Genomic DNA, 13,558 nt, shown 5'->3' with positions numbered 1-13,558 from the left:
ATGCCTTAGCAGACCAGGTGCTCGGGAGCCGCAGCAGCAGCAGAAGACCGTTGCTTTCACATCCTGCATGTGAGCTCCCAAAGGCACCTGGTGGACTACTGCGAGTAGCAGAGTGCTGGGCTAGATGGACTCTGGTCTGATCCAGCAGGCTCGTTCTTACGTTCTTATGTTCTTAAACTAAACATGGTTAGTGAGACTGCCTGAATGTGAGCCACTCTGCTTAGTTACGCTTCGTCAAGGCAGCATCTGAAACCATAGTTCGAAGTTGGTTAATTAACCACAACTAGTGTTCACTATAATTTTGCATGATTCGTGAACACGGCCGTACCATCTGACTCCTTGCTTGTTCTTCAGCCCAGCTTTCCCAGCAAGCGAGTATAGGTTGGCAAACAAGCACTGGTCAAGGAAAACCAGGTTTGGATTGGTCATATGCAAACTGAACTCTGGCTTCATCAGTTACCCGTGAAATAAATCACTATTTTTGCATTATGTCTTAACTAAGCCTGTATGTATTATTGAACCAAGGGGATATGGCTTTATTGCATGGGGAAAGTGGAGTGGTCTACCCTGATCAGATATCGGAAGCTAAGCAGGGTCAGTACTTGGATGGGAGACCACCAAGGAAGACCCTGCAGAGGGGGGTAATGGCAAACCACCTCTGCTTCTCACTTGTCTTGAAAGACCTTTGCTGGGGTTGCTATAAGTTGGCTGCAACTTGGAGGCATTTTATGTACACAGATATATGATTTTATTCAATTGCAGGACCAAATGCTGTCCAGTATTGCCTAATGTGGGGGCAGAGGGGAGTTATTCCAAACTTGAGCTATGCACGAAATTATGCATTCATACAGGAAGAGGAGGGATCTTGGCCAAGAAACAGAGGCTGTGATCCCTAGAGTGGCCTGAACAGGGTATTCTGAAACCTCCACCACTCCATTTGTTGTGGGTGTATTTCTGGGATTTGTCGCTCACCTGTTCCTGCTTTCAGACTTGGTGCTTGGCTGGGATGGGGCGAGGGACACACGATGCCGGATGCTGTCAACACCGCTGGGCTCTCGTACTCCTCGAAGAAGCACGAATACGACTCTCCATCCCGCAAGGGCGGCAAATCCGAAAGTGTCAGGGATATCTGCCAATCGGAGAGCAGCAAGATCAATAACTTCCCTGCTCCTCTACCTAGCATCACCTGCCCTTCCAAGCCAGGCTGCTTACTGGCAGTTCGAGCAGGGATCACATTACACCGATCCTATACCATCTGCACTGGCTGCCAATTGAGTTCCGGATTATGTTTAAAGTGTTGGTTTTGACCTTCAAAGCCGTTCGCGGTCTCGGACCTGCATACCTGAGGGACCGCCTCTCCCCATATTGCCCTGGTAGGCCCCTCCACTCCTCGGAGGAGGACCTACTCGTGATCCCTGGCCCCAAAATGATCAGGCTGGCCTCGACGAGGGGCAGGGCCTTTTCAGCCCTGGCCCCTATCTGGTGGAACAGGCTATCTAGGGAGATCAGGGCCCTGCGGGACTTACAGAGTTTCTGCAGGGCCTGCAAGACGGACTGTTCCGCCAGGCGTTTGGCCAGCCTGATTAAAAAAATACATCTACTGTGTCATCTAGCCTCCCGTGGGCACAAGGGAGGGAGGGGAGTAGTCAGACGCCATCCACATTTTAAAATGGGTTCTGTTTTATATAATTGATATTAAATTATGTTTTAATGTTTGTTTTAACCTGTTGTGAACCGCCCTGAGGCCTCAGGGGGAGGGCGGTATATAAAACCAATAATAAATAAAATAAATAAATAAAAAGGGGAGCCAACAGAAATGTAAAAGGGCAGCAACTGCAAAGACAAGGAGCACGGGCGTGTAGGTGTGCAGAGCGCCTGAGTCCAGGCCCTTGACGAGTGGAAGTGACATTAAACCCTGAGGTTCCCAATTCTTTTTAAACTCAGGGATCCCCACCCTTTTCGGGCCTTTGAGCACTTTTTGAATTTTGACAGCTTCTGTAGGAAATGTTTCACATAGACTTCTCTGAGGCAGAGAGGTGACTACATACATTGAGACCCCTTCAGTGCATTTGCTTTCATTCATTTCCTCCTTCCTCCCCCCAAACACACCCCTTCATGTTTGTTTCCATTCTTTTTGCTTTATACACTCCAAGTAGTCTTTGGGGGGTTTCTAGGGTTATCCATGACCTTGACCTCGGGTAACTTCAGACAGTTCAAAGAAGCAGCCAGGGGCCACGTGGAGGGTCAGCGTGGCTCAGGCACGTGGCCCAGCAGAGGACCAACTGCCAACCAAAGATGCTTGGCCCATCAGCTCCCCCCAGTGGCGGGAGACGCTGCACAGTCCACTGGGCAATCTCTGATGTCATGCTGGGAAGCACTCGTGGAGAAAGAGGAACAAAACTCATTTGCATTGCTTTCAACCTTGCTGGCACTTATGGGGGCTTGGAAAGGTCCAGGCAGTGGCAGAGGGCCAAGGGGGAGGGGGGGTGCGTCGTGCACCGGGAGCACGCCTGGAGGGCCCTGCCCCCCCCCGCAGCACACACACACACTCCAACCCTCTTCCCACACTTACCTACCGTGTTTCCCCGAATATAAGACAGTGTCTTATATTAACTTTTGCTCCCAAAGATGCGCTATGTCTTATTTTCAGGGGATGTCTTATTTTTCTGTGTTCTGTTTGTCGGGCATGCTTCCAAACAAAAACTTTGCTACGTCTTACTTTCGGGGGATGCCTTATATTTTGCACTTCAACAAAACCTCTACTATGTCTTATTTTTAGGGGATGTCTTATATTCGGGGAAACAGGGTATGTTCCTTTTCTTTTTGTAGTACTTTTTGAGGCTGAAAAAAGCGGCCTAGTTACAGTTCAGGGGGAAAACTGCCTGAGGAACTACAGTTCCCAGGAGACCTTGGGGCTCACAAGGTCTCCTGGGAAGTATAGTTCGTCAGGCAGCTTTCTCCTTGAACTGTAAATAGGCCGCGTTTTTCAGCCTCAAAAAGTACTACAAAAAGAAAAGGAACGTAGGTAAGTGTGGGAAGGGTGTGTGTGTGTGTGTGTGTGCTGCGGGGGGGGGGGGAGGCAGGGGGGGGGCGGAAAAAACACTCTGTGCACCGGGCGCATTTTGGACCCAGCTACGCCTCTGGGTCCAGGCCTGCTATCTCATCCAGGTGTGTTTACTGGGTCACTGCATGAAGGTCAGCACAAAGTCACTCTCCACTTTCAGCGCAAAGTTTACATGTAAGGTGCAAAACTGCTCTTTGCCACAACCGGCAAAGAAAGGTGTTAACACAGGTGAGCTTACAGTTCTTTGTTCTTCTCGACTGATGTTGGCTGGGCTCAGGGACTGGACGGACAAGCACTGCTGGCTCGAATTAAAGCCCCACAGCCACTGCTCGCTCACTCTAAACCTGGTGCATTCAGAGCGACGGCTGCACCTGGGGAGGAACAGAGGAAAAGATGCAGGTGGAGAACAAGAAATGATCAGCACCAACGCGGTCTGCCCTAGAAAGGAGATAATTTCCTCCCCAGCTGGGGTCCTGTGCATAACTCCAGTCTCGAAACACACAAAACAGATTATCCAGAACAGAAGTGAATGCCTCAAAACAAAACGGGGACATGAATGTAGTACCTTGTCAGAGAAATAAGGAAATGTAAATACAAATAGAAGTGTTGAGTTGTTCAATTATATATAAGATTAATAACCCATTAGAAGCCTCAAAGAACTGATGGAAGTTGTTTGAACATACTGGCATACTGAGGAAGACACACGAAAAACGTTCTATACGCGCGAGACGTTTCTATGTAGAACCTACAGAATTGATACATGGACTATATGGAACTGAAGTTTTGTTTCTGAATAGAGAATTGAATGGACTAAGTGATTATTTATGTTTAGTTATAAGAGTTGGAAGACTTATGCTGTATTTTTAAGAACCTTGTCAGAGAAATAAGGAAATGTAAATACAAATAGAAGTGTTGAGTTGTTCAATTATATATAAGATTAATATATAAGATTAGACACAGCCAGAGTGCAACGTGTGTATTTTTGAGTTTATTTGTACCACAGACTTTGCCATCTAGAACAGTAAGTGTTCCGGAAACTAAACCAGACTTTTGGTCCTTGGGCTTATCCAGAGGCGTAGCAAGGGGGGAAAGCAGCCGGTGCATCCTCTGCCCCTGCCCCACAATGCCCCCGCCCTGCCCCGGAAAACCCCCGCCACACCCCCATAGGGGTGCGCACCCGGTGCGTCATGCACGCATGCCCCCCAGGAACTACGCCTCTGTCCTGAGAAGCTTAATCAGCAGGCTTCCTAACCTCTCCTAAACTTGTACAACAGGGAGTTTTTTACTCTCTCGAGAAACCAAGATGTAGACTTGTAAAACAGCGATAGGCCTGTATTTGGAGGAAAACATCCCTGGGTATATCCAGGGGCACACTTATTCGCCGCGCCACCAAGGCACTGAGAGGTCAAAGATGCTCCTGCTATGTGAGTGTGGTATTTAGCGTGTGCCTGTGTTTGGGGACTGCAGCTACGGCTCTTCAGGACCTTCCCAGGGATCCTAGCCGTTTCCTGCAGCAGCCCCCTTCCGATGAACCTGAGGGAAAGGTAAAAGGCAACATCCAAGTCCCAAGCACAAGCCAGTGGTTCGCACTGTGCTTTTCTACCAGGCCTCCTTCGGATGACCCTCCTCTTTCATGCGTGAGAAGATACTTTAAACTCTAAGCACACTGTTCCTATGTCAAGGCGGCTGGTCACAGCCGACGTCCACAGGGAGGCAGGATGAGGAAATGGCAAAATCTCACCTTCCTTGGAGAACACACCAGCCACAGTATGGATCCCTCAGAGCCAAACATGATTCACAGTCAGTGTACTGGGAGCATTCGAAGACGGGAATCTTGGTCACCTGCAAAAAAAAAAAAAAAGGACGTAGCAGATTGTCTCGTTACCCAGAGAACCCCAACCACTTCCTGACTTGAGGATTCTGTCCGATCCTGCAGATCTTGCTAATTAGCTCAACAGAAACACATTCCCCTCCCTCCGCAGCTAATATGACTGTGTGATTTTATGCCATTGCAAAAGCTGGCATGGGCACAGGGCTTTCTACATCAGCCACTGTGGGCGGGGCCTGGCAAAATCCCAGAAGCACATGCACGCACCCATACGGCACAGCAAGGTGGATCTCCCCCTGCACAGCTAAAGAACGTCGTAAGAGAAGCTCTGCTGGATCAGACCAAATATCTGCATCATGTTTCAAACAGTAGCCAACCAGATGCTCAGAGCGCACAGTCAAACAGCAGAGGCCAAGACAGCGCCCTGCTTCTGCTCTCCCCCCTAGCAATTGATAGAGGTATTCTGCCACTGAACACAGAGGTTCCATCATGGCTAACAGCTACTGATGGGCATCTTTTTCACCACTATGTCCAATCGCCTTGGCTATTACCCATCATGACTTCCTGTGGCAGTGAGTTCCACAAGTTAATTATGCAATGTATAAAGAAGTACAGTCGAACCTCGGTTTTCATTGCCTTCAGTTTTCATCGGTTTCAGTTTTCATCGATTTTTTCAGTGAAAAATTTGTCTCGGTTTTCATCGATTTGCAGTAAGGTGCAGGGGTTTGTGGAGAAAAATCACCCGGACAAAGCTGTTGCAGGCCGTGTCTGCAACTTGTTTAATGACAATGTCTTGCCCCATTTCAGACAAATCTTAAAGAGGCGTCAGAAACAGACCTCTTTGGACAGCTTTCTGGGGTGACATTGGTCCACTGGCTCTGAAGCTGGTCCTAGTGTTATTGTTTGTTATTGTTTTCAGCATTAAACACGATGTTTATTCACCAAAAATGTGTTTTTGGTATGTTTTTTGGAGTGCCTAGAACGGATTAATTGGATTTACATTGATTCCTATGGAAAAGTTTGCCTCGGTTTTCATCGATCTTTTCGGACGGATTACCAACGAAAACCGAGGTTCCACTGTAATTTCTTGAGATGAACGATCAACTTTGTATCCAGTTTAAGGGCCTGCACTGTTAATCTCTGCGAGAATTTTCCTTCTTCACTGAATCTTAGTTCCTTTTCACATCCAGGCAAGATAACCTCCCAGTGAGCGGCTTCTCTTTTTACAGCCCTATGAAATATAACGGGTCTAGACATTTGATCTTTAATCACCATAGTAAGTGGAGAACTTTGAGTCAAACACTTTATTTGAAATAAGACATAACTTCTTTTATAAACCAAGAACTTGATGGGTTTATGCAGATTCTTCCTATTATCGCAGGAAAAATGCATGCAGTAAAAATCAAATTTCCTAACATTTTGCAAACCTAGCTGAACACATGCAGTGCAAAGCAAATTAAGTTCAGCTGACTAAAAGAATGCTTTGAAAAATTCAGAAGACTCGCACGTACATGGAGAAAGATCGCTCTCCTAAAATCTCCTCTAATTGGAAGCCACCAGTAGAAGCCTGATTTAGCCCTTTATATGACACTTTTTATAGAAGAGCTGATCGCTGGGAATGGAAAGAAGCCTTGCTAACTTTAGCACGTGACTGTCCTCTAGATAAAACGATTGGTCGCCAACGTGATTTTAAAGACCAACTAACAGGTGCCCGTGGAATACATCTTGAAAAAGGTCACTGATTTCTCAAAGCAAAGTTAGAAGGCTTGGCTTTTGATAGAGATTGAAAGAGCGATAAATCTGCTATTTCTTTTGCTACACTAATGGACTGTCAGCATTAAAGGCAGTCCTATACTCTTCTTGACCAGGTGCTGAACACTGCAAAAGTTATAAAAACTAGATAAAAACTAGATAAAAACATGATTAGCATGAACACATTTGATTAAAATCATATGCATGACATCCTAAAGCCGTGGTGGCGAACCTTTGGCACTCCAGATGTTATGGACTACAATTCCCATCTGCCCCAATTGGCCATGCTGGTAGGGGCAGATGGGAATTGTAGTCCATAACATCTGAAGTGCCAAAGGTTTGCCACCACTGTCCTAAAGCCACTATGGAGCAGTTTTATTGGATGTCCCTGAATATTGGCGTTTGAGGAAAGAGAAAAAGGTCTTGCTAACCACTTTCTCCAATGACAAAGCCCCACCCTCACTACCACCAAGCAGCCTATTAGCCCTAGCCCCAAACCCTTCTTTTCTCAACAAGCCCCGAATTCTTTAGCCTTTCCTTGAAAGGGAGGCGTCCTGACCTCTGAATCATCTTGCTTTGCCCCTTTCTGCCTCTTGCCCATCTTCATGATATACTTCCAGAGGTGGGGAGACCACAACTTTATAGAGTAGAAGAAGAAGAGTTTGGATTTATATCCCCCCTTTCTCTCCTGCCAGAGATTCAAAGGGGCTTACAATCTCCTTGCTCTTCCCCCCTCACAACAAACACCCTGGGAGGTAGGTGGGGCTGAGAGAGCTCCGAGAAGCTGTGACTAGCCCAAGGTCACCCAGCTGGCGTGTGTGGGAGTGTACAGGCTAATCTGAATTCCCCAGATAAGCCTCCACCGCTCGGGCGGCAGAGCGGGGAATCAAACCCGGTTCCTCCAGATTAGATACACGAGCTCTTAACCTCCTACGCCACTGCTGCTCCCTGACATTCCAGATGTGGCCACACCGTGCATTATAATAGTGGATGTTTTGTTTTTATACCCAGTAACCATTGAGCCAACATTTTTGCTGAGGAATCCCCAGAGCTCTTTCTTAGCCAGTTCACACTCCACGGGCGTACGTCTGACAACAGAGGCGAGACAAATAAACCCCTGCAAATTATTCAAAGTCAGCAAAGGTGGATATGTGTGCATAAAATATCAGAGGCGCAGAATCCAACTTTGCTGGGTGCAGCATTTAGGTCACGAGAGCTACCCAGACGTGGGGGCTGGTGAAAAGAACCGGCTGAAATCCCCCAGTGGCTTGGACAGGGGATGGTCACGTGGACGGGAACCCAGTGGAAAGCTCATAAAGAACGGACAGTGATAAATGACACGAGGCTGGAGGAAATGGCTTGGGAGCTGGGGCCACAGAAAGCCGGGCTGCCCCCTTTGTCTTAATGGACACCCCCCAGCTGCTGGATCCCACCCCTACTCAACTCCAGTCTTTGTTTCTTCGCCTCGCTTGTCCAAACCACTATTTTTCTGCATTTCAAGAGAATGAATTAGTTAATCCCCCACCGCACACACACTTTAGTGCCCAGTGCATCGAACACGCACGCAAGCCAAGCTTACTCGGGTGGGGGCAGTGCGCACGTCAACACGCAGCAGCTCAGAGTGTTTTGAATATTAATAATGACTCCGTGGGCTTTGTCATGCTGAAATATTGCTAGCTGTCCCTGGGGACCTTGGGGAGTAGACCAGTTAGGAGATCAAAAATAAATCAAATGGGAGAGCGTTCAAGAAAAAAAAATCTCTTACCCGGTCCCATCCCCACGGTACAACTGCGCATTAAAAGAAACTCTTCCTTCATCGTTACTTAAGAGCATTCCTATGTTCGAGACCCCTACAGTATATTAACACAATTGCTCTAAGTTCCATGATCTTTATTTATTGGTATGGATTTCTCTGCTCCTCTCCTCCTAAGGTTCAGAGGAGATAGTGAGGTTCTAAGAGCACTTGAGTGCCTTCATCTGTCCTCTGCGGAAGGCTGGGAGAGAAATCTTTCTAATCCAAAACTTGGTTGAACAATTAAAAAAAGCAAGCTGCAAGATCACGAGGGTTTCCGCCCTCCCAAGCTTTCTCTGCCAGGCTGCATTATTTATATCGTTTGGCTGAACTCTGGCTTTTACCGTCAGCTTTTAAACCCAACCTTTAAGACTCTTCCCTGGGAACTACTTTTAAAGTTCATTTGTTTGAAGAATGGCTGCCTCTTAATATAACCTGATTCTATTTTCAGACAATTTCCCCTCCACCATGGACCCCGGTCACACGGACTTCTGAGTTGTTCCGCTAGGCCTATGGTGGATGGGAGGTATAGTCTCCATCTAGCTCCAGTTCCTTCCCCCTATATATTATTTATGATGGTAGCATTTCTGTCACTATTAATTGTGCTCCCTTCCTTATGATGGGCCCCCGTTTTGTTTGGCACAATTGTTTGTTATTATTTGTTTGTTAATATATTTGAAGTTTTATTATTGGGGTTTTCATGTATTTATTTATTTCATCGTTCTAAAGTCTTGTATTTCTATTGGGACCTGCCTTGTGTCAGACATTGTAAAAATCAAGCAAACATTGTAAAAATCAAGCAGATTTTTACAGGGCAATGTAAAAATCAAGCAAATAAATACATAAATGTTGCTCTGAAGTAGATCTCCCAGAGCTCCCAGTGAGGTTACTCACCACTAAATGTACATAGGATTATAATGTTCAGACATTTTGATCCTAGGAATACTAATTTGGCCTTCATTCTGTCACTTCTGAATGTTGTTAAGGCCAAAGGAAGTGTTTCCGCTGGCAACAAGTAAATTGTGGAATTTAGTACCACAGGACATAGAAATGGGTGCTAGCCCACGTAACTTGAAAAAAGATATTAGAAATGGGGTGCTGTGTGGTTTCCGGGCTGTATGGCCGTGTTCTAGGAGAGATCCTCTGAAGATGCCAGCCACAGATGCAGGCGAAACGTCAGGAGAGAATGCTGCTAGAACACGGCCATACAGCCCGGAAACCACACAGCACCCCAGTGATTCCGGCCGTGAAAGCCTTCGACGATATTAGAAATAATCATGGAGAAGAGGTCAACCAAAGGCTACCAGCCACGGTAACTAAAGGGAAACTCCACATTACAAGGAAGTCACCTCTGATTTTCAGTGGTAGGGGGCAATGTAGGTGGAAGGCCTTGGCCTCTACGCGTGGCTTGTTTACTCTAAAGCAGGGGTGTCCAACACTGGCGCATTGGCACTTTATGTCCTTTGGTTCAAATACAGGAAGCACAAGAAACCGGTTTTGAAATTCAGTGTACATTCCGACCGATGTGACTCATCCTCTGTTTTGAAGCACAGAATATGTCCTCGGGCCCAAGGCACACAATAAAAATTGAGAAAACTGAAAGGTGACAGGAGTGAGGCTTCATTTCCCAGATGTACCTATAGATTTCTTTCATTCCAAAAGTACTTTGATGGGACAGGTTTTTGAAATGGTGGTGAAAACCAGATCTGCAGACTTGATGAAATATGATGGTCTTTCAACCTGGCATCCCATCACAATCACTGTCATAATTTCCACCCCCCCAAGTTCATGAGGATGGGCAGTTGCTAGTTAGTCAAAAAATGCAACTTTGGTTCTCAGAGGTATAGGCTTAGATCCAGCCATGTGCAAGTGGAAGCAGAAATTGACTGAGTGCTGTTCTGCTTGCACAACTTGTGCAGCATCTAGCGCAGTGATGGCGAACCTATGGCACGGGTGCCAGAGGTGGCACCCGGAGCCTTCTCTGTGGGCACGCGCACAGAGTTTGTCATGTGGGGAGCGGAAAATCACACACACACCCCACACACACACATCTAGGCTGACCTGGGCTGCTGAGCACAACGTGCGCGCACCACGGTAAGCAGGGAGGACTCGGCTGGTGGACCTGGTGCCTGTGCTCCGGGTGGCTGCTGCCTGAGGGGGGTGGGTGGGCGCAGAGGAGGCAGAGATGCTGGAGAGACACAGAGTGATGCGTGTGGGACTTGCTGGAGGCTAGAGCAGGCTGGCCCCTGTTCAAGCAGGTGGGGCGGAGGAAGAGGGAGCCAACCATTTTTTTCTAAACTAAACCTCAGCATTCAGGTTAAATTGCCAGGTTGGCACTTTGCGATAATTGAGTGGGGTTTGGGTTGCAATTTGGGCACTCGGTCTCAAAAAGGTTCGCCATCACTGATCTAGCGCCTGCCTCTTTCTATATCACAGTGCCCAGAAATTGGTTGCCCGAGATCTTTTCACAAGCAGAAACACAAGTGGGGAAATACAATAAGTTGCAATTGGCCCTTTATCTGTCATTTTCTAGCCTTTCTCCTTGCACAACAGTAGAAATTTTGCACTGGATCCAATTCACAGGAAGCAAGCCTGATGCAAATTTATTCAGAAGCTGGTCCTGTGGCATTCAATAGGAGGCGTTCTTGCGAGCAAAGTGCCCTTGTTTGATCACTTATCGGATTTCTCTCCTACCTTGTTATTTTCAAAAGAAAAAGGGTGGCTCAGAGGCCTAAACTGGTACAAGCCAAGAAGAAGAAGAAAAGAAGAAGAAGAAGATGAAGAAGAAGAGGAGGAGTAAGAGGAAGAGGAAGAGGAGGAGGAGGAGTTTGGATTTATATCCCCCCTTTCTCTCCTGCAGGAGACTCAAAGGGGCTTACAATCTCCTTGCCCTTCCCCCCTCACAACAAACACCCTGTGAGGTAGGTGGGGCTGAGAGAGCTCTGAGAAGCTGTGACTAGCCCAAGGTCACCCAGCTGGCGTGTGTGGGAGTGTACAGGCTAATCTGAATTCCCCAGATAAGCCTCCACAGCTCAGGCGGCAGAGCTGGGGATCAAACCCGCTTCCTCCAGATTAGATACATGAGCTCTTAACCTCCTACGCCACTGTTGCTCCTTCACTGCCTTCTCCCTCCCTGTCCTGCAAAATGGCTGGTCTGTGGAGGAGTCTGTGAGGGGCGTGTCAGGGGGAATGAACCTTTTCCTCGCACCTTCCTGTACTCTAGCTTGGCTGATGACGGATGGAATTCACCTGCAGCTCCCAGGGGCTGGGGACAGGCAAGGCAAGCTGAACGCTGCCAGTGTGACCTGTCCGTCATCTTCCCTTCACTCAGAAGGGAAAAGATTACAATGCTGAACTAGATTACATGAAAAGATTTACAATGCTGAACTAGACGGTCAACAGCATTGACTAACTATGTTTCGTTAGTCCCAAGCATGAGACATTACTTAATTTCTGTACTTTGTCTGGGCTGCATCCCCAACCTCCATGTCCCCAAAAGAGTGAGCTCTTTCAGGGACTGGAGTGGTGGAATCACTTTACACATCTACTGAACTCCCTGGTTGCCGTGTGCTGCCAAAAGAGGGCAACACAGACTCCCGAGCGCTTTCCTCCCACCCACAGTGCAGCGCCATAAAGCCAGAGGTTCTCACCATTGACTGAGTCATGACGTATAAATGCTTCTTGGACTGGTCAAAGAGCAGGTCTCCACTCACGGCACTGTTCAGCTGGATCACTAGAGAAGCGTACAAGTCGGCGTGCCCCATTGATCCCAAGTAAGCCTGCAAGATAGGAAATAAAAATGGGTAGAGATTAATATTGGGGTGGGCCGAGGGCCAGGAGAGCTATACCCCCTGGCTGCCCAAAGTCCTTGATACATCTGTCCACAATAAAGCTGTCCAGAGTTCTAAACTTTACATTCCGAGGCCAGAAGTTCATGTTGAATGATGTGATGTGGGGAACATCTCTGTCTCTCAGGGGTCTGTAACCCCAATTGGCCATGCTGGCAGGGGCTGATGGGAATTGTAGTCCATTAACATCTGGAGAGCTCCAGGTTGCAGAACCCCACTCTATTCAGACCTTTTTCACACAATCAGGCTGAATCCCAATCACACTTTTGTTTCAAAAGGAAAAAGGGAAGGAATGACATTATTCCAATTCCCTGCTCAGATGAAGGTGGTATAAATCTAATCTGGCTAAGGAGGAGAGAGAGAGTTCTATAGAAACATATGAAACTGCCTTATGCCAAGCCAAATCTTTGACCAAACTAGCTGAGTTCAGTTGACTCTGGGGTTTTAGGCAAAACAAACTGTCTCTCCTGCTACCAGACCGGAGACATCAGGAAATGAATCTGGGACCTTCTTCGTGTGCAGCAAGCATCGTACCTCTGAGCTCTGTCTGGGGATGGCTCCAATAGCTGCTAGCTGCCGTCCTGTTTTTGAAAAAGTCGGTTAGGTGCATACTCCAGCATAGAAGAGCAGGAGTACGCAACCTCTGAAGCATGAGGAGAGGCTGCAGCGTTTGGGACTCTTTAGTTTGGAGAGGAGACGTCTGAGGGGGGATATGATCGAAGTCTATAAAATTATGCATGGGGTAGAAAATGTTGACAGAGAGAAATTTTTCTCTCTTTCTCACAATACTAGAACCAGGGGGCATTAATTGAAAATGCTGGGGGGAAGAATTAGGACTAATAAAAGGAAACACTTCTTCACGCAGCAACGTGTGATTGGTGTTTGGAATATACTGCCACAGGAGGTGGTGATGGCCACTAACCTAGATAGCTTTAAAAGGGGCTTGGACAGATTTATGGAGGAGAAGTCGATTTATGGCTACCAATCTTGATCCTCTTTGATCTGAGATTGCAAATGCCTTAGCAGACCAGGTGCTCGGGAGCAACAGCCGCAGAAGGCCATTGCTTTCACCTCCTGCATATGAGCTCCCAAAGGCACCTGGTGGGCCACTGCGAGTAGCAGAGAGCTGGACTAGATGGACTCTGGTCTGATCCAGCAGGCTCTTTCTTATGTTCTTATTTTTTAAAAAATAGATGACTAAAGAAAAATGTTCATCCAGCAGCAGGGCACTGCCACTGTGGAGAAAGGAGGGGAAGAAGGGGAGGTCTTTCGGA

General features: G+C 47.3%; 1 protein-coding gene across 2 annotated transcripts in view; it reads right to left on the bottom strand.

The window, feature by feature from the left end:
- The window catches only part of PLXNB1 (plexin B1), a 159,982-nt gene that overhangs the window by 44,771 nt on the left and 101,653 nt on the right, over window positions 1-13,558 (bottom strand). For both annotated transcript variants that reach the window (XM_048489816.1, XM_048489815.1), the window contains 4 exons: window positions 12,087-12,215; window positions 4,806-4,906; window positions 3,303-3,435; window positions 973-1,129 (listed from right to left, as the gene is read on the bottom strand). In XM_048489816.1, the coding sequence (XP_048345773.1) occupies window positions 973-1,129; window positions 3,303-3,435; window positions 4,806-4,906; window positions 12,087-12,215 (520 nt within the window). The remainder of the gene's footprint in view (window positions 1-972; window positions 1,130-3,302; window positions 3,436-4,805; window positions 4,907-12,086; window positions 12,216-13,558) is intronic.

The sequence above is a fragment of the Sphaerodactylus townsendi genome, linkage group LG03 (genome assembly GCF_021028975.2).
Source record: "Sphaerodactylus townsendi isolate TG3544 linkage group LG03, MPM_Stown_v2.3, whole genome shotgun sequence".
Lineage (NCBI taxonomy): Eukaryota > Metazoa > Chordata > Lepidosauria > Squamata > Sphaerodactylidae > Sphaerodactylus > Sphaerodactylus townsendi.
Note: the sequence above shows the minus strand (reverse complement) of the source record. Positions and strands in the feature narration are given on the sequence as shown.